The sequence below is a fragment of the Pipistrellus hanaki genome, assembly GCF_964339955.1.
Source record: "Pipistrellus hanaki genome assembly, chromosome: 15".
NCBI classification, from domain to species: Eukaryota; Metazoa; Chordata; class Mammalia; order Chiroptera; family Vespertilionidae; genus Pipistrellus; species Pipistrellus hanaki.
This window is the reverse complement of record NC_140517.1, coordinates 10,873,361-10,893,506: the sequence shown is the minus strand read 5'-3', so window position 1 is coordinate 10,893,506 and position 20,146 is coordinate 10,873,361. Positions and strand designations below refer to the sequence as shown.

The following is a 20,146-nucleotide window of genomic DNA, read 5'->3' as shown; positions in this document are numbered from 1 at the left end:
CAGCTGTCCCAGGGCCGCCCCACTGAGTCACTGTCTCCTGCTCCCTCCCACCCCTTCTGCTGCCCACGGTCTGCCCTCCCCCACCCACTAGCCAGGCCCCCTAGGAGCCCTAAGAGCTGAGGGGGGAACCTGCTAGCAGGGACACATACCCCTTCAATGCCAGAGGTAAATAAGAGGTAAGAGGCCCCTAGCCACAGGCCATGGCTAACCCCAGCACCACTGAGCACAGGCAAACAGATTCGGGCCAGGGCCAGGGCTTGGTTTGTTCACGCCACATAGAATGTGCCTTGTAAGCTTCATGAAAACAGAGACTATGTGCTGTCCACTCTGTACTTCCAGCAATAATAAGTGCTTAAGGGGTGCCTGAGACTGGCCACACTGCCCCTGCCCTCCCGCGGCTCTCTATCCATGAGCCAGATGTAAGCCGGATTCACAAATGGGAAAAGGACACAAAAGAGGCAGAGAGCTGCAGGATATGCGGCCCAGGATGGCAAAAATACAGAAATGGGGACGGCCTGAGGCCTCGTGAGGAATACTGGAATACCAGGGGCTGGGCCTGGAGCCAGCCGGGGCTGCTGACCACAGCAGGCTCTCTGTGGGCTGAGGTGGCAGGACTGAGCAGTGACTCACGGGGCCCATCTCTGTGGCTCTCCTGGCAGCAGAATATACTCGCAGCAGCCTTTTCCACTGAGATCATAAAATGGGAATGGGCTTCCCTCCCCTGCCCTTTTCCCAGCCTTCCCTCCCTTTCCCTCAGCCTCCCGTTTCTTGCCAATACAGTAAATAAACCAAACATAAAATGCGCTGTGCCTCCGTGGACCTAGTGATAAGAGACCTGTTCTCATTTCCCTAACTCCATCCCAAATTTACATACCCTCTTCAATACTGCCCCGGATAGTGAGGGTGACGTATACCCCTAACCTTCTAGACCTCTCTCCCCTTTGACCTAAATAAACTCGTTTCCTTAGCGTGGCATTCAAGGCCATCCAGAGGCATCGTCCGAGCCTTCCTTGTCCAGGTCCTATCCTGGCCTGCAAAACTGATCTGATTAGAAGCCTTAGTTACCTCTTCTCTACCTGGCATGCCCACACCCACCTCCCCAGGTCAAAATCCTTCCTCCTTCCAGGCCTGGATGCAGCTCAGGTGGCACTGAAGGCCATTCCTGCCCTTCTGCCCAGTCAGGTGGTAACCCATAGCTGAGCTCGTGACTTGCTCGCTCTCCTGCATTCCAGACACCTGTCTCCCCGGCCTGTACTCACCTGCTTTCCTCCCCCAGCCCCCTTGCCTCTGGCCAACCCTATCCACCTGGCAGTCCCTGTTCTTAGTTACCCAGCACCAGGCCCAGGAACCCCCTAGTACCCCCTCCCCTACACCATAGAACCTTTTTGGTAGGCCCGGGAATCTGCATGTTTGATAAGCTCCTCGATGATTCTGACACTAAAGTCTGGGAATGGCTGCCTGTTCTCTCCAGTACCAGCCCCTTCACGGCCCTGGGCTGCCAGAGGAGCCTCCCAGCAGGTCTTCTCTGGTCTTTCCTCTACCACCCCATCCTGGGATTTCACACATCTTCCCTCTGGCTCAGCTACATCAGAGCTTCCTATAGCACATCAGTGCCCACACCACTCCCAGATCCAAATTCTCCCAGGCCAGCTCTCTCTGGAAGACCCCCAAAACTCACCAAGTAGCCTCAGCCAAAAAAACACACATCAGCAGAGTCTGCCTCCCCAAGCCTTGGGTCCCTGGCTGGTTTCTCCCAACCACATCACCCACTGCTTCTTGATTTTTGCTGCGTGTGCTCTAGGCATCCTTTGTTTATGCTGCTCTTTCCACCTAGAATGCACCCACCCAGCTTTGCCTGTATTGTCTGAGCCTCTACACACACTCCCAAAGCCTACTCAGATCTCCTCCTCCTGTCAGGGTTCTTTGCCTTATAAGACCAATAATGACCAACATTTGTGATCCCTGTGGGCCAGGCTCTGTACTAGATTCTTCTTATTTTACTGTTGAATCCTGATAGCAGCCTTATGAAATAAGTATGATTGTTATCCCATTTTAGAGGTGAAGACACTAATGCCATACCTGGTGAATGACAGCTGGGATTGTTAACTGCTAGGCCTTACCACTGCCGTGTGTAAACAACTTGAGTGCAAAGCTTACATCCCTCTTTTCTTCCCACTTTCCCCAGGCCTAACAGAAAAAGGAACTCCATGTGTAACCTTGGCATTGTGTCAAGTCCTTCAGATCTTTAGAGACAGGAAGTGGGTTAGTGATTACCTAGGGCTGAGCCAGGGGTCAGGAGTAACTTTTGGGAATGATGAAAATGTTCTAAACTGAGATGGTGGTGTTGCACAACTCGATATATTAAAAATCTCTGTACTGTACATTGTAAATGGGTGAATTTTAAGGTATGCATGTTATATCTTAGTAAAGATAGATGTATTGTTTAATGTTTTTTATTGATTTTAGAGAGAGGGGAAAGGAGGAGAGAGAGAGAAACAGCAACGTGAGAAACACCCCTTAGTTGCCTCCTCATGCATCCCAACTGGGAATGGAACCTGCAACCTGAATATGTGACCCAGAATCAAACTAGGACCTTTTGGTGCACAGAACAACACTCAACCAACTGAGCCACACTGACCAGAGCAAGATAGATGTCATTTTAAAAAGTCCTTCAGACTCAATTCCCCTTTAAGGAAATTGAATCTAGAACTGCTGTTACCAGGAATTTCTATCCCTAGATGTTTCTGGAGCCCACACTACCCAATTTGCATCGCAAACACTCACAGTAGCCAGCTCCCTTGAGATTGCCCTCCCACCCACCAGGTGCAGAGCACTTCTGTCCGTTTGTCCTGCACCTGCCTTCACGTTTTCAAGGCTCATCAGTTGTGTGGTGGCTGCATCTTTGGACACCATGTCACCTGACCTCTGGGGTCTCTTCTCCTGCTGGCCTTCACCATTGTGTGGACTCCCTGAGCCCATCGTGATCATGGACTGCCTCTGCAGGCCCCTGAAAGGGGACAATATTGGGAAGGTCCAGGAGCGGAGGGAGGGAAGGCCAGAGGGCCTAACAGTCCTTCCCAGGATCCCCCTCCGATCTCTGCCCCAGAAGCCCTGGGGCAGGCAGTTGGAAGTTTCCATTTCCCTCACCAAATGCCCTCGTTGTCACCCCAGACACTTGGACACGGGACACCCATCCATCTGAGGGACGTTTAATGTAGCTTCGGTTCAAGGTATAAAACCCAGGGCAGGTGCTAACCCCAGGCAAGTCCCCTGCCACCCTGTCAGCCCCCAGAGCAGTGGAGCAGTGGCCCTGGCTCCATTCCTGTTTGGGAAACATCAAGGTAGCCACCATCTCCCTTCCTTAGGAAACCAGATCCAAGGACCTGAAAGATCCAAAGTTGGACACAGAGCAGCAGGGCCTCAGAGTGACCCTGGCTAAAAAGCAGCCCTGACCTGAAGCCTGGCCCAGCTCTGTGGCCTTCGTCCTGGAAAAGGAGGAGCGATCACTCCAATAACGGGCAGCACAACGGAAGGAGATAAACCAAGAAGGGAAGACAGATTCCCAATGCCCTTAGAATTTTGGTTATAGGTAGCTGACAGAACAGGGCAGCAAAGCCCGAGGTTGAAACCTGCTCCACCTCCAACCTAAGTCCTCTGAGGACCAGCCCTTGAGGAACCTCACTGCCACTGTCCTTGAGCTGGAGCTGCGGAGGGGATGGAGGGCAGGAAAGGCCAGTGTGCGCTGAGGAATGAGGCATTTCTCACTAAATGCCTTTGTGGTTTCCTTCCTTGCACTGGGGGCAGGAAACTGCCTAACTTGACCCCAGGAAGACCCTCTGGGGAAGGGACATCAGCAGCCCAAGCCTCTGGGCCCAGGCCCTCGCTCGGGGGAGGTGGCAGGAGTGAGAAGCAGTGGCGGTGGCTGTGAAAAGGGCCCCTTTCGGGACCAGCCCAGGAGACCCTTCTGACCTGCCCTTCAGGAGCCCAGTTGCTACGTCAGTCCAGGCCCCTCCGACCCCACGCCAGGCTGAGTGGGCTCCTCTGCCCTTTGTGCGGGGACTTCCCACAGGGACCCCAGTCTCCTGCGCCCCCTCGAGTCCCTGGGCTACAGCCGGCCTCCTCTGTTGAACTGGATGCACCAGTGAGAGCTGGCGGTGCCTGGGCTAAGGTGCGACTGGTCCTCGTGTTGCATGAGGGGCTGCAGCTCCTGCGGCCGGGGGAGGTCAGCGCTGCTCTCGCTGCGAGAGCGGCCAGCCTTGGCCAGGCTCGGGGGAAAGGCGAAGCTAGGGCGCAGCTCAAGAGGGGCCTGGGGCTCTTCAGCAGCCAGCGGGCGGGGAGGCAGACGCGTCATAGTCGGGGCCTGAGTGCAGGACGGGGATGCCAGGCTCTCCAGGGACGAGATGCTCTGGTTCCAGCCCATCTGCATGTCCACGGGCACAATCTTGGTGGTTTCCGAGGATACGTAGACCACCAGGTCCCCCTGCCCACTCTTCCAGGGCAGCTCCTTCTCTGCACAGGTTGGAGACGGGGGGATGATACGTGGACTCGGACACACCTCAAGGCTCCCTGGAAACAGAGAGTACACACACACACTCAGTGCCAACACAATGGGATTCTCAACCATCCATTTTCATAAATAAATTCATTCCACAGTTGCCATGTTACATCTATTTGTGTGATTGTTTGATGAATGCCTTGCTGAAGGGAAGCTCCACAGCTGGTTTTGCTCTCTGCTGTATCCCCAGCACCTAGCACAGGGCCGGGCACATAGTAGTTGCTCAACAAATACCTTTGAAATATGAAAGTAACTAAAGCAGGCCAAAACCGGTTTGGCTCAATGGATAGCACGTCGGCCCATGGACTGAAAGGTCCCGGGTTCGATTCCGGTCAAGGGCATGTACCTTGGTTGCGGGCACATCCCCATGGGGGGGGGGGGGCGTGCAAGAGGCGGCTGATCAATGTTTCTCTCTTATCGATGTTTCTAACTCCCTATTCCTCTCTCTTCCTCTCTGTAAAAAATCAATAAAATATATTTTTTTAAAAAACCAAAAAAGTAACTAAAGCAGTGAGCCAGGCAGGAAATCAGCTCTCACCCGACTTGCAGTCTCAGGAACCACATCCTGCCAAGCCCCATCCCAGGGTGCGATGGCAGCGAGGGTGAGGGAGATCTCATGGCTTCAGCCAAAGGCTTGGCTGCTGGGAGCCCTGTCTGAGCACCCACCACAGCCCTCTGGTGGGGCCAGAGCCCAGGAGTGTGAGCTCATGCAAACCTAACAGCAGACCAAAGCTGTGCCAAAAAAGAAAGTGGACATGAGCTGGAAAATCCCAGAATGCTGGCAGCCAGGATGGAAGGCTCGGCCCCTGCAGGACAGGAAGTCTGAGGTTCTGAAAGAGAAAACCTGGGAAAGACAAGCTCTCTGGCCAATGTCAAGCACGATGCCTTGCAGATCAGTATGTGTCTGCTCATTGATAGAGCCCTGAGCAGCCCAACAAACTAGACTAGATTGAGTATATTTTTAAATGTACTGATACTGCCCCTAGCTGGTTTGGCTCAGTGGATAGAGCGTCGGCCTTCGGACTGAAGAGTCCCAGGTTCGATTCCAGCCAAGGGCACATGCCTGGGTTGCGGGCTTTATCCCCAGTGCAGGAGGCAGCCAATCAATGATTCTCTCTCATCATTGATGTTTCTCTCTTTCCCTCTCCCTTCCTTTCTGAAATTAATAAAAATATATTAAATTTTAAAAAATAAATAAAATGTACTGATACTGTGATTGAAAATTAAACTGCTGTGGGATCCTGGACAAGTCCCAAGCTCTGGTTCTCTCAGCCGTTTCCCCTTCTTGGTCGTTGTGAGGGTTGAATCAAATCACGTACGTCAGGCGTCTGATAGGAAGGCGGTGCTCAGTCAGTGCCCGTTGGTGAATAAGTGAGTGAATGGGGAAAGGGAGTTGTCTGGAGTAGAGACGTGAGTGAAAAGGGAGGAGCCAATGGCACAGCTCCGCCTTGCTCCAGAGGAGAGGGAGGCTGGGAGGGAGCCATTACCTGAGACCTTGCCCTCTTGCAGAACCTCACTGGTGGCCCGAGCCACAAAGATGATCCCCTCGTCGTCCTTCTCTGTCTCAGAACTGTCGCTCTCCTCCTCGTCCTCCTCAGACTCCACAGTTAAGATCACAGCAGCTGGACAGGGACAAGAGCTGAGTCGGGACGGCCAGCCCAGCAGCTGCCTCTTGGTACTGCGCAGGCCAGTTCCTTCTCCACCCAAGCAGAGCCCCCAGCTGGCAGAGGCACCTGCTTCTCCTCCTGCTGCTTCAGCACTGGCCTGGGGGATGGGTGCTTGCAAGGAAGGGAAGTGGAGCTGCAGATCCCAAGGAGGCAAACTGGGCAAGCAGAGTCCTCAGAGGAAGCCATCAGAGAAGACACACTCTCTAGCTTTCCCATCTTATCCTCTCAGCCCCAGGTTCCATCCATTGAAAACATGAACATTTGACTCGGCTGGTATGGCTCAGTGGGTTGAGCATCATCTCATGTACCAAGAGGTCCCTATCCCTCCCATCCTCAGCCTTCCCCTCCCCACCACTCCCTGCTTGCCTGTGTCCCGAAAGCCCAGGTCTCCAGGAGATTTCCCATTTGTAGCTGCAGTGTTAGCCACACCATTCTTCTAAGAAGTAAGAAAAAAACCCTAAGCCTCTGGTCCTGGCTCCACCCCCAACCCTGTGGTCTTCCTGACACAGCAGGGGATGGGCTCTGTGTCAATCCCAGTGGTTCCACCAGCCCTGGGCCCCCCAGGCAAGTGTGGAGTCTGAGTAACCCATACCCCAGTCTGGGCTGAATGAGGGGCTTATGGAGGTGCCCCCTCCAAGGAATCTGCCTGCTCATTTCATTTCTGGTAGGAAGTCCTGCTGCCTCTCAGCGGGGGACTGCATGGCCAAGCGGCTGATCTCCCTCTGAAGGCCTCACCACCTTGCCCTTTGGGGGCTCCAAGAAAACGCAAAAGGGAACCCAGACTTCTGCTGCCACTAAGTCCCTGAGTATTATCTAACTGGGCTCCAACACTTGGGGGGGAGGGGGCTCAAAACTGCATGCCGTTCGTCTCCAGCCCCAAACCGGGGTCCCAAAGGAAGCACGTGCCTTCTTGCAGCCAGCCTTGCGGGGTCGCGGCTTGCTCTTGGCGAAGCAGATGTTGTGCTTGGTGGACTTGAAGGACTCCAGCCGCCGCTTCATGTTCTGCTGGAAGACCTCCTTGTCCTGCCGCTCCTGCGCGTCATCCAAGATGAAGTGGCGGCTGCAGCTGGCTTTGTACTGGCAATGACAGCCCCACCCTGCCGTGAGGCTGGGTGCCTTGGCCTCCCACAGGAATCCCAGGCCACAGCCCCATGGCCACCATAGGCCCTGCCAGCCCAGTTTTTCAAGAGCAAAACAAGAATATAATAGGAATCCAGCCAGTCTGTGTCTTCAGTTCACTGGGGGAAAACTTCCTTTTACCCCCAAAACCTATTCCCCCCAAGTCTGGTTTCCCCTCTCACTACTGCCCTTCCCCAGTTCTCTCTGATTTAAAGTGACCAGAAGCAGGGATAACTATGAGACCATGGGGGGTACTTCTTTCTTTACATCTCCAGTTATGAACCTGTCCACTTGGCTGGTCCACACGCCCCCTTCTGACTACACAGGATTCTCTCTACAGGTGGGACTCTCCAGCTGGCCATTCCTACAGCCACCTCCGTGATACCTCGGGCAGCACTTTGAACTACCCCCTCTCTCTCCTGACACCCCCGAACCCTCTCAATACAACAACCACCTGTGCCCAATTCAGGACTAATCCCATCAACTGCTCCTTCCAATTCTTTCTCATAGAAACCTACCACACACTCGCCTAAGACTGCCTCCATCTCTGCCCTTGGCTCCGGCAGTCTTTTTGTTATCTAGTGGTCATCTCCCAAGTACTTCCACCATTCCAGGTCATCTGGCCTTGCCTCCCATCCCCAGTCTTCCCCTTTCCTATACCTCACATTCTCTGCTGCCCTGAACCAATTCTCAGAGTTCCCTGCAAGTCTCCCATCTGCCCTCCTCTACATACTCACCCAGAGGTGCCCCTCTCTCAGGAGGTAAAGGAAGGAGTCCTTGCTCTCAACCCCAGCCTCTGCTTTGCTCAGCTCATTCCTTGCTGCCTCCATCAGTTTCCCTGCTCCTGTTTCCTCCTCTCCTGCTTCTCCTATCCCTCCCTCACCACTGCCCCCTTACTTCTTTGAAAAAAAAAAAAATTTTTTTTTTCCATTGACTCCACTGCCTCCCCTTTGCTGCCAGACTTTAATACTTTGATTGACACTTTCCCTCATACCCGTTATTCCCAGAAATACTACTTCAGGGTCTGCAACTCCCCAGTGCTACCTTCTACCTGGTCACCAGTGCCATGGCCCCTAGTTAAGCGCTGGCCTGACCTCTGTGCAGCAGCCAGTCCCACTTCTGCCCCAGGCGTCCGGGACACCAGCTGCTACTCCAAGGGTTCCTTCTCTCTCCTCCTTTGCTGGCTCCCCCTTCTTTTCTTCCATGTGCATTCCTCACAGTGTTGTCTTTGGCTTCCCTCTCTCCCTTCTAAATACTTTCCCCAGCAAAAGTATCCATTCTTTCAGCTTCAGTTAGCCCAGGGATAGAGATCTGTGGTTTCCAAACACCAGCCATCAGACTAGCATCATTTGAATCGCCAGGGGGAGATATTAAACACAGATTCTTGCCAGGCCAGTATGGCTCAGTGATTGAGGTCTGATTGAACCAGGAGGTCATGATTCGATTCCTGGTCAGGGCACATGCCTGGGTTGTGGGGTCGACCCCCAGTAGGGATATGCAAGAGGCAGTCAATCAATGATTTTCATCATTGATGTTTCTATTTCTCTCTCCCTTCCTCTCTGAAATCAATAAAAAAATATATTTTTTTAAAAAAAATTTAAACACACAGTTTCTTTTTTGCATTTCATACAACAGAATCAGAATCTGTAGGAGGTGAAGTCAGGAATGTGTATTCCAGCAAACTCCCTGGGGGATTCTGATGTAGCCAGGTGAGGAAACCTGTGATAAAGACTGCTTCCAAATCTATCTCCAGCCCTTAACTCACTCTTAAACTATAATTTTATATTTCTAACTGCATACTAGACACTCCTGTCTCTCCTTGATGGTATTTCTGTGGAGAACATAAGGAATTATGTATTATGGTATAACTAAGTGGATTCGGAACTGGTTGAGTAACCATACCCCAAAAATGCTTGATCCGTGTCAGATTGGAGGAAAGTCTTTAGTAGGATGCCATAGGGCTCTGTCCTCAGCTCTATCCTGTTCAACATTTTTATGTTGACTTGGATGGACACAGAGTTAACAGGTTAGCAAATTTTCATATGATGTGAATCTGAACGGATATTTGGTGGCAGACATGGGATCCAAAGGATGGAATGATGGGCTAAATCAAATAAGATGACATTGAACAGAGATAAGCACAATCTTACTCCAGGTTGTTGTTTTTTTAAATTACGCAAGAGCAGGTTGGACAGATCCCACTAACCAATTTTACACACATATATCCATAGACAACCAATCATTATGTACATCCTGATGTGAAACAGTAAGAAACACATAGCATATTATTGAATGTTCCTAGAACATGACCACACTTCTAGACTTCACTACCAGGAAGCATAGAAGAGGGAAGAACAAGTTAAAAACCATCACTGAAATATAATCAGCAAAATCTGTAAAATGGAAAATTCTCTGAGACAAAGAATCTAGTTTCTTCAATCAATAAATAACAAGGAGATAAAAGGAAGGAGAAGGAAATATTATAGTTTGTTTTTTTTAATAAAGAGACAAATTTACCAAATGCAATGTGTGGACTTTATTTGGATCCTGATTTAAACAAACCATCTGGAAAAAGATATTTAGGAGCACTGGATATTTGATGTGAGAAGGAATTATTGTTAATTGTCATAAGCGATCATGGTAGTATGTTGTGTATTTTTTAAGAGAGTTCTTGCACCGAGATACATACTGAAATATTTAGAGATGGTATATGATATGATATGATATGATATGATATGATATGATATGATATGATATATGGAACTTGCTTTGTGACAAAGTGTGGATGGGGTGTGGGGGTCCAGAATATAAGATTAAATTATTCATTGATAATTACTGGAGCTGGGTAATAGATGAGTTATTTTATTCTCTCTAGTTTTGTGGATGAGTGAAACTTTCCATTAGAAAAAAGTAAACAAGTCCCGCAGGCATGGCTTAGTGGTAGAGCATTGGCTTGGTGCCTACAGGCAGGCAGAGAGGGTGTGCCTGGTCAAGGCTTGATCCCCAGGAGACAGGGGTGTACAAGAGACAGCCAATCAATGATTCTCTCTCATTATTGATATTTCCATGTCTCTCCCTCTCTCTTCCTTTCTAATATATATATATATATATATATATATATATATATATATATATATATGATAAATTAGATGAGATAGGGTTAAACTCCCATTAACTGAAGAAGATACTGGGGGTTGTCTGATTGTAAGAACAATATGGGGCCACAGGATGGTGAGCCAAAGCTGAAAGGACTCTGGGCTACAAGAAGAGAATGGCAAGTTCTAGAACTAGAAAGATAAGAGGGGCTCCATGCCCTGCCACAGCTAATGGCAGCTAGAATTGCTGCCTGTGGGCCTGTTTCTATGGCCAGAGAAGACACAGCAGGAAGAAGAAATGCTGGCCTCAGGGCGGAAGGCCTGTGGAAGGGAACTGCCTTGAAACCTTTGAAAATATTCTGCAGAGCTGCGGGGAGTTAAATCAGGACCAGTGGGAGCAAAGTTAAAAGGAGGCCAGTTCTGTCTCCACGGTACAAACAGCCTTGACTGTTAAAACTGCCAGAAATGGTAACAGCTGGCTCCCCCATTTCAGGCAAGTTCAAGGTAATGGCTTGCTGCCCCCTTGTGGGGCTGTGATAGGTCCCTCCTTTCCAGCCCCCAAACTTCACAAACAACCTGCACCTAACTAACTCACGTTACCTAAACTAGTGCCTGCCTTCCCCAGGCTAAGCTGGTCTCAGCACTCCTGCTTCTGCCTGTGACGGACCCCCATCAAGCCCTCTGTTCTCCATCTCCTTCTCTCCCCTCCGGGGCCAATCACCCAGTCCTCTGCTCCTCTCCCTTCCCACCACCCAGCTCTCATCCCGTGTAGCACTCCAGCCTCCTGACGAACTCGCTCAGCCTCTCCACTGGCTCACACAGCCTTTCAACTCACCCCTTCCTATTCGATCTGCCTTCTGCTAGCAGAGAAGACATCTTTAAACAGTGCTTGTATCAGACCAGCCCTTACTCAGAAAAGAAAAGCTGAAAGTTATTACTGACAAGATGAAGCCCCCAATCTTCAACTGGGCATCTATAACCCTCCCACAGCTGGTGCCAACCACCTCGTGAGCCTGTGATCATGGCCTCCTCAGACCACCCTCCCCCCTCAGCACTCTGACTCCCTGGCTGCTCTCACCCTGCGGCGCGGCTTGTAGAGGCCTCCACAGAGCAGGTGGTGCATCACGGCGTCCTCACGGTCCCGGCCACTACGTACTGTGTCAATCACCTGCAGATCCAGACACGCTCCACTGCCGCTCTCCCTCCTGCAAGAAGCAGGGAACCCACACACTGGGGAAGGGCCAGGAGGCATGGGCTGGGGAAAGGGCAGACGCAGAGGTGCTCACAAACTTCCCCAGAAGTGATTTGGAGAGAGGGCCCCAGGGAGAGGAGCTTGGGGAAGGGGAAGCAGGCCCAAGGACTTACAGCAGGTTGGTGACAGAGGTCTCTGCCACAGAATTTCGGCTGGGCATCGAGGGCAGAGTGAGCCCAGTGGAGGATAAGACGTGGCCTCCCTGGAGGGATCAAGACGAAGGTCAGCGGACAATCAGATTGAATGTGTCAGAGGGCAACAACAAAGATAACCATAGTTAACACGTTCTGTTGATGGTCAAGGTTCAACTTTTTTTTTTTTTTTAATAATCTATTTTATTGATTTTTCACAGAGAGGAAGGGAGAGGGATAGAGAGCTAGAAACATTGATGAGAGAGATACATCGACCAGCTGCCTCCTGCACACCCCCTACTAATGTACATGCCCTTGACCAGAATCTAACCTGGGACCTTTCAGTCTGCAGACCGACGCTCTATCCACTGAGCCAAACCGGTTTTGGCTCAAGGTTCAACTTTACCTAATGAATCCTCAAAACTCTGTGGCCCGGGGCACTCTTATTTCCACTTTCTTACAGTTGAGGAAACTGTAAGGCTCAGAGAGTGTTAAGTGACTTACCCAAGTTCACAAGCCTAGTGATAAGAATTGAACCACATTTGAGATGAGAGAGGGTTGAACTATCAACCAGAGTTTAGCTGACCCCCATCTTTCTCTGCTGTCTGCCCGACTCTGAATGTCAGCATCAGGCCAGGCTGGTTTCTGCAGCTGCCACTCCACAAGATCATTGAGTCTGCTAGGAATCCCTGACTTCCTGGCTCAGGGCCTGTCTGCGGTCAGTCACCCCTTCCCGCCTCGCCCTCCCAAAACCACCTGCTCACCCACCACAGGTTGCAGCCCACCTGGTCCACAAAGCTGATGGCATCCCGGATGTTGAGTCTGTAGTACACATCCCAGATCTGGTCCCTGATGCGGTAGGCCGACCGCCGCATCAGCAGCTGACTCAGGTACTTCTTGTCAAACTGCTCCCACCTGCAGAGGATGCCAGGCCCAGCCCTGAGTGCCATTCCCATGGCCCGGCCAGCTGGCCCTTCCTCGAATGGGGCAGGGACACACTACCAGTGCTGGCCTGGCTCCCTTCGTATGGGCCTCAGGCAGGAAAAATCTTGACGCTAGTCATGGTCCTTACGGAAGTTATTGTGTTACGAGAAAGCCTGCCGCTAACTGAAGTTAGTACAAATAACTGTAACACTACAACCGTGACAAGAACCACAAAGAATTAATTACTGAGCGTGATAAGGATCTGTCCTAGCAGAGGCCCAGGGACAGCCTCCCTAAGGACTTGATGGCTGTGGTGAGATCTGAAGGATGAGCAGCGATTAAGCAGGTGAAAGGGAGGCGAGGGAACGTTCTCGTAGAGAGAACTACATGTGTACACGTCCCAGTGGCCAGGGTGGGAGGAACATGGGGGGTCCTGAAGCTCTGAACCAGGATCCATGTAATTAACAGGCAGATGGTCAAAGACAGAACAGAGCACAATGAGGTGGAATCCAGCAGGTGCCAGACCATGCAGGGCCAGGCAGGCCTCACTGGGGCGGGACCTGTCTTATCCTGAGAGTGCTGGGATGCCACTGAAGGGGTTCAGGCAGAGGTCACCCAGCCTGAGCCCGCTGTGTCCCTTCTCAGGAGGGTGGCACATCCCCCATGCTGCCCTGGCTGGTGGGGCTGCTGCTGCTGCTGCTGAAGGAGCCTCGGGGCAGCTCCCTCACCTGTCCCTCCAGTAGTGATAGCCATGGTGCCCCACAACGTCCTCCACTGCAGCCAGAATGTGGTCAAAAGTCTAGAAGGGGGGTGGGTAGGGGGACTGGATCAGGACTCTGCTCAAAATAGGAAAAGGGAGAGAGGGGCAGGTGGAGGGATGGGGTGCTGGTACCCACGTGCTCATGCAGCTCCTGGTTCAGGGTAGGTTTGTGATGCTCACTCCTCTTCACTTTCAGCCACTTGACCAGTGGCTTGATGGTCAGGCCCTACAGACAGGCAGCAGGTGAGCCCTGCCCTACCTAGTTCCCTGATGGGTTTCTCTCCCCATAATTAGGCTTCAGCTTCTGTATCCTGACCTCAATGCATTCAAGGTCTGGGAAAGGAAGGCCCCTTGTACCCCCAACAGGAAGAAGAGCCCCTACCCCAAAGGCTCCAAGCCTCCCCCAGGACCTGCCACGCCCTCTCCCAACCAGCCTTGCGGACTCTCCCACCTGCACGATGACTGTGAAGAAGACCACCACAATAGTGGTGGCCACAAAGTAGTCCTTGGCAGGGACCTTGGTCTTGTCCAGCAGGATGACGAGAGCGAAGGCCACAGCCCCCCGCAGGCCCCCATAGGACATCACCACCTGGTCAATCTTGTCCAGAGGGACCAGCCGGAACTGGTTCAGCACCCACGTCTGCAGGACTACACCTACAGCAGGAGGGAGGCCGGTAGGAGCAGGGGATTGGAAGTGGAGCGCACTGGCAATGGATGGCACCAAATATCTGGGCTAAGGTCCAACAGGGGCTGGGAGGGGATCGCAACAAGGGGAGGCTTAGGAATTGGCATGGATGTGGACTCAGGTTGGGAGATGAGCTGGGGCTGGGGCAGGGGCAGGAAGGAGAGCGGGAATGCAATACCGAGGGCTCGGAAGAACAGGATGAAGAAGAGAGTGCCCAGCACCAGCCCGGAGTCCCAGGCCCACTTAGAAGAGTCCACAGCTGAGATGCCAAGCAGCATGAAGATGACCGTCTCAGCGCAGCTGGCTAGAGTCTTCATTGTGTATTTGACGGTGGTGCGTGACTTATGGGAGATGTTGGCCTCCACATACTTCTTACAGCCCAGGCCACACATAGTCACCCTGGGAGAAGGATGGAGAGACAAGGCAAGTGAGAAGGGGTCGCAGGAGGCACAGTTCTGGGGTCTGAACATGCTATAGGAGAGGGTGTGGCCCATCACAGGAAGTCACACTCTCCCGGCCAGGAGGCATAAAGATCCTCCAAGAATAGCTAGAGGTGGTCCTAGGATAAGGGCTCATATCTCCAGGCTTCCTGCTCAGTGCCTCTTAGAGGGGTAGGTAGGAGAAACATACTCTGAATAGCACACTTTCTGAGGCACCTTGGGGACTGCTGTTGCTACACCAGCCAGTGGCACCAGGCCTTGAAGCCAATTCCACCTCAGCCCACACCCCACAGAGTACTTCAGGTGAGGGAGATTGGGTTTTGGGGTCCCCGGGAAAGTTCTGGACACAGATCCTGGAACGTTACCTGAGGATTATGGTCTCCCAAGGGGAGTTTGAGGCTCCCGCTATCCCAGGGATTGAGGGAAATCGATGGATTCCTCAGGGCCCTGCATCTGTCCATATAAGGGCCAACCCTCTCCAGTGCCCCCTCCCAGCTGCCTGCCTGCGAGTTCCCCAGGACTCACGCAAGAATGGCGGAGAGGGAGGCCATCTCAGCAGTGAGGTAGGCTGCATAGGCGAGGAGGAAGACCAGCAGTGGCTCGATGATGCGGACCCGCTTGGTGAAGCGTGTAGTCAGGGCCAGGAGGAAGGCAAAGACTAAGCCCACGGCTGCCCCGCCCAGACTGACCACAAACAGGGAGGCTGGGGGAGGAGTGGGTTGTCAGCATGACCCCCGGACCAAGCCTGGGTTGACAAGACTACTGCCTGGCAGGGAGTGGAGAAGGATGCCCACTGCACTTCCCGGGGGAGCAGGATCCCAAGAAAAGACCCTCCTTCTTAGGTCCTCAGGGCCCATTTCCCCTTAAAGGAGGGAAGGGAATGAGGCGGCCTGAAAAGCCTCCTCTGCCCTGATGCAGTGGGGACAGGAATGCAGCAACCCAGGGGAGGCAGACCTGCAGTGCCAGCCAAAAGTGGGGAGATACTGACCGACTCCCTTCAAGTAGTCAGTGGCCCGCACATTGGCAGAGCCCATGGCCACAAAGGAGTTGCAGACCTTGTACAGCACCTGAATGAGAAAAGGAGAGTCAGGAATGAGGGGGAGGCAGCAGGTGGGACTGCTGGGAGAAGGTGAGCGCTAAGACTGTATTTCTTCCCCCAGGGGATCTGGGGTGGGGAGAGGGTCTGTGCCTGCTCATACACCCAACTAGTCAGAGCCGGAGGGTCTGGGATCAGGAATGGCAGCCCGCTGAGCACGCTCACCACGGTGACTGCATCGTTGAGCAGGGACTCGCCGAAGACGATGATAAAGAGAGTCTCGTTGACATGCACCTCCTCAAAGACAGCCAGCACAGCCACGGGGTCCACTGCTGAGATGAGGCTCCCGAACAGCAGGAAGTCCAGCAAGCCAGCCTGCACTCTAGGTGCTTTCAAGGGACAGTAATTGGTGATGTACTGAGTCTCCTCCTGCATTCCCTGTGACAAGCCCAGACTCCACCCCAGGGTTAAAACAAGGACACCCAGAGAGGACCTGGGATGATAGAGAGCATCAGCCTGCTATTCAAGAGACTTAAGCCCTAAGGCCTGGTTTTGCCACTCACCAGCTCTGTCATTGTCACATGACCTCTTAGCCATGCCTCCTCCTGTGCCTACCTCACAAGACTGCTGCAAAAATCAACCCAGGAGACTAAGAAAGCTCTACGTAACCTGAAAAGCTGAAGTGGCGCTGACAATAAACACTGCAGCAGCACTAATCATAACCACCAGCAGGTGGAAACTGGCTGCTGACTGGCTTTATCGGGAAGAACAAAAGAGCGTGCTTTCTCCCACATCCGTGGTTCTCAGCCTAAGGGATGTGACCCTCCCAATTCTCAGCAGGAGGGGAAGAGGCTGTCCATCTCTGAGGGCTGAATAGGAAAAGCACCACAGGGGAGACTTGAACATGTCAAGTCTCTGTGAGCCTCAGTTTCCTCATGTATCTATTGGGAATAATAACAGTTATTTTCCCCACAAAGTTCTTCATTTAGCCAGTGCCTAATGCATTAAAGGTACCCTATTATTAGGATTATTACTAATATCACGGTCTCATGTCCTCCCTTCCTTACAGCTCAGGGAGTTCACTGACCCATGAGGAAAACCAGGGTGGAGTCCTCACGTGGAAATTGCAAACTTTTCCTTGCACCTCGGAAGAAGGCTGAATTACCAACATCCAAAATTAATTGAATTTTTTTTGGGGGGGGAGGGGGCAGGAAATGAGGAAGAAGGGAGCAGGTCACAGCAGCCTGAATGCAAAGAGCCTCAGTAAAACGGACCTCTCCTGCTAATCTTGGACCTGACATTTAATAAGTTTAAGGGCCTCCATTTCTTCACCCATTAAATGGGATAAATTATATCTCAACAGGGCTGCTATAATGAGTCAGTGGGATAAGTAAAGCGAACACCCAATGTAGTATCTTGCATTTTGTGAATATATACTATGTATTTATTACAAATAATAAAATGAGTCAGGATGGTAGGCCCTCAAAAAAATGGTGAGCTGTGCCTCAGGGGAACAGGGCTGGCAAGTGGCAGACAGGGTAGGAGGCAGCAGGGTAAGAGACACAGGCTTCCCAGCCACGGCAGCCCACACACAGCTGGGAGTCAGGTCCCTGATTATCTGTCATGTTGTAGGAGCCCAGATTCAACTGGCAAAGGCCTAAGTGAAGGCTTGAGGGCCCATCTGGAGCAATGCCTTATACTCCAGGTGGTCGGGACCCAAGATGGAGCTCTCCGGTATGGCTCTTGCCAACTTGGGATCTCCAAAGCTGGAGGAGAAAAGAGTTGGATGATGAGTGTGGCAAAACCTCCCTCTGCCAGCTCAGGTCGTAGAGTCACTCACCCACAAGTCCAGCCTGCTGCAGGCCCCAGAGGGCAGCACCTGTTGTGAAGGCATTCCAGAGTGTGCCCACCACGGCATAGGTGAGGATGGCACCTAAGTTGTCAAAGAGCAGCCGGCTTGGCATGAAATAGCCTGAGTCTAGCACAATAGGAGGCAGAAGGAAAAGGAAGAAGGTGCCTGGCTCCAGCTGGTACTCAGCTTTCTTGGCCACAGCCAAGACAATGCCTCCAAGCACCAGTCCCAGTAAAATCAGCAGGCAGCTCTCAGGGACCACAGACGTCACCTTCCGAGACAAGTGGAACACTGCAATGCAAGAAGAGGGCCAGAAGTTTCAGCTCACAGGACACACACACACACACACACACACACACACACTGGCCTATGACCTCCCAGTCTTAGAAGGTTATCCAAGGTCAGGACCCCTGACCCTGGGACCAAGGAAGGAGAAAAGAAATGCAGGACTCCTAGAATCTCCAACCTTCCAGGGGTACAAAGTTGTCTATTTCTTGGTGCTCCTACCATGGTAACCCACACCATTGCTTGCTTTTTCCATTTCCAGAAATCCCCCCTCCTCTCTACTTCATATTCAGGGGACCTCACCTTTCTCCGATTCCCCTTATTCAGCACCATTATTTGAACCTCAGCAAATGCTACTCAATATACTTTTATGTATAACATAGGTGTGAAAATCAGGACCTCTGGAGCCAGAGTGCTTGGGTCCAAAGCCTGCCTCCTGTATTTACTAGTTCTGTGACTTTGGAGCAAATAACTTCACTTCTATGACTTTCAGTTTCCTCAAGAATAAAATGGAAATAAAAGCAGTCATGATGCCATAGAACTGTTGTGAGGTTTAAATAAGACAATCTAGTCAAAAGTACTTGGCCCAGTGCTTTATAGTAAGCACTCAATAAATATTACCTGTAATTATATTACTGTGTCCTGTCTCCCTAACTAGACCATAATGAATATTATACCTCCTAGGAGCACTATGCTAGTCCAGTGTGCTTTTCATTAAAAGGCTCACCAAGGACTCAGTACTTTAAAAAGTATTGGGTTTGCCAAAACCGGTTTGGCTCAGTGGTAGAGTGTCAGTCTGAGGACTGAAGGGTCCCAGGTTCAATTCCGGTCAAGGGCATGTACATTGGTTGCGGGCATGTCTCCAGTGGGGGGTGTGCAGGAGGCAGCTGGTCGATGTTTCTCTCTCATCAATGTTTCTAACTCTCTGTCCCTCTCCCTTCCTTTCTATAAAAAAATCAATAAGATATTAAAAAAAAAAAAAGTATTGGGTTTAACCATCAGAAGATCTCCAATTCTGTCTCTATCACTTTCTAGTTGTGTGATCTCAACCCTATTATTTAATTTATCTGAACTTCAATTTCTTTTCCTACGATATGGGGGAAATACCCATTACACAGGGTGAGGATAAAATGATATAGTGGGAATGTGCCTAGTAGGATGTTGGATAAATACCTAGTTCTCAAATGTTAATTAAATATGGCTCTGAGCAGAAGCCAGTTTGGCTCAATGGATAGAGCGTCGGCTTGGGGACTGAAAGGTCCCGGGTTCGATTCCGGTCAAGGGCATGTACCTTGGTTGCGGGCATATCCCCAGTAGGGGGTGTGCAAGAGGCAGCTGATCGATGACTCTCTCATCGATGTTTCTAACTCTCTATCTCTCTCCCTTCCTCTCTATACAAAATCAATAAAATATATTTTTTTAAAAATATGGCTCTGAGGCAAAATAATAACAGATCTATCTCTAGGAAAAGAGAAGGTGGTATGAAATGGGTCTCTAACATTATTTCCACTTCTACCTTTGCCTCTAAAATAAGTTCTTCTAGCTTTCTGTTGGTCCCTGAGGCCATGAGTGAATACCTCTGTCCAGGCAATCCCTTGGGGTGGTGGGTAGTGGGGTAGGCCTCCATATTAGCCTGAGTGAAATTCAATGCCAAGACAGTGCCCTTTGAAAGCCTCTCCCCCAAAGAACCTAGGACAGTGCCTGGCACATAGTGGGATCTACATTAAGATTTGTTGAGCCTAGCTGGTGTGGCTCAGCTGTTGAACATCAACCCAGGAACCAAGAGGTCACTGGTTCAGTTCTGGTCAGGGCACAAGCTAGGGATGCAAGCTCAATCCCCATTAGGGGGCGGGCAGGAGACAACTGACGGATGATGTTCCTCTCTCACTGATGTTTCTATCTCTCTATCCCTCTCCCTCTGTTCTCTATAAATAAATAAATAAATAAAATAGTAAAGCATATTTTTTAAAAGATTTGTTGAATAAAGCAGGGGGGAAATCTTCTAGCAATGAAGCTGGAGGAGGGTATCCCAGAACATTCTGACATTATGCCTCTTTTTCCTCCTTGGGTTTTTTTGTTTGTTTGTTTGTTTTTTTTTTTACTAATCTCTTCTCTTACCTCCAAAGGAGGTATCATCCAATCTAGGAAAAGCACTATGATTTATGGAGGATACTACAGTCATTGCTATAAGCCTAAGTAAGACAGGGACTCTCCACAGCTCACAAACTTCTCAGCAAACCCAATTCTTGGCTCCCAAATCTGAGGCTCCTCTCGCCTTGCTCTCCTTGCTGCCGGGCTCTAAGTTTAAATTCAGTCATAGATCTCCCACAGACTACCTTTGATTC

The 20,146-nt window shown here is 51.1% G+C and overlaps 1 protein-coding gene across 6 annotated transcripts in view; it reads right to left on the bottom strand.

Moving 5' to 3' along the window:
* Positions 1-3,193: 3,193 nt before the first annotated feature.
* Positions 3,194-20,146, bottom strand: part of SLC9A5 (solute carrier family 9 member A5) — a 27,686-nt gene continuing 10,733 nt past the window's right edge. For 2 of the 6 annotated variants that reach the window (XM_084906661.1, XM_084906658.1), the window contains exons 2-16: positions 17,505-17,807; positions 15,890-16,053; positions 15,617-15,695; positions 15,154-15,331; positions 14,367-14,587; positions 13,955-14,157; positions 13,640-13,729; positions 13,472-13,542; positions 12,605-12,734; positions 11,802-11,890; positions 11,515-11,641; positions 7,129-7,299; positions 6,589-6,658; positions 6,043-6,177; positions 3,194-4,566 (exon numbers count right to left, since the gene is read on the bottom strand). In XM_084906661.1, the coding sequence (XP_084762787.1) occupies positions 4,106-4,566; positions 6,043-6,177; positions 6,589-6,658; positions 7,129-7,299; positions 11,515-11,641; positions 11,802-11,890; positions 12,605-12,734; positions 13,472-13,542; positions 13,640-13,729; positions 13,955-14,157; positions 14,367-14,587; positions 15,154-15,331; positions 15,617-15,695; positions 15,890-16,053; positions 17,505-17,807 (2,492 nt within the window). In that variant the 3' untranslated portion in view covers positions 3,194-4,105. Of the gene's footprint in view, positions 4,567-6,042; positions 6,178-6,588; positions 6,659-7,128; positions 7,300-11,514; positions 11,642-11,801; positions 11,891-12,604; positions 12,735-13,471; positions 13,543-13,639; positions 13,730-13,954; positions 14,158-14,366; positions 14,588-15,153; positions 15,332-15,616; positions 15,696-15,889; positions 16,054-17,504; positions 17,808-20,146 lie in introns of those variants that run through there. The other 4 variants (XM_084906659.1, XM_084906660.1, XM_084906662.1 and 1 more) reach the window with 4 other exon arrangements.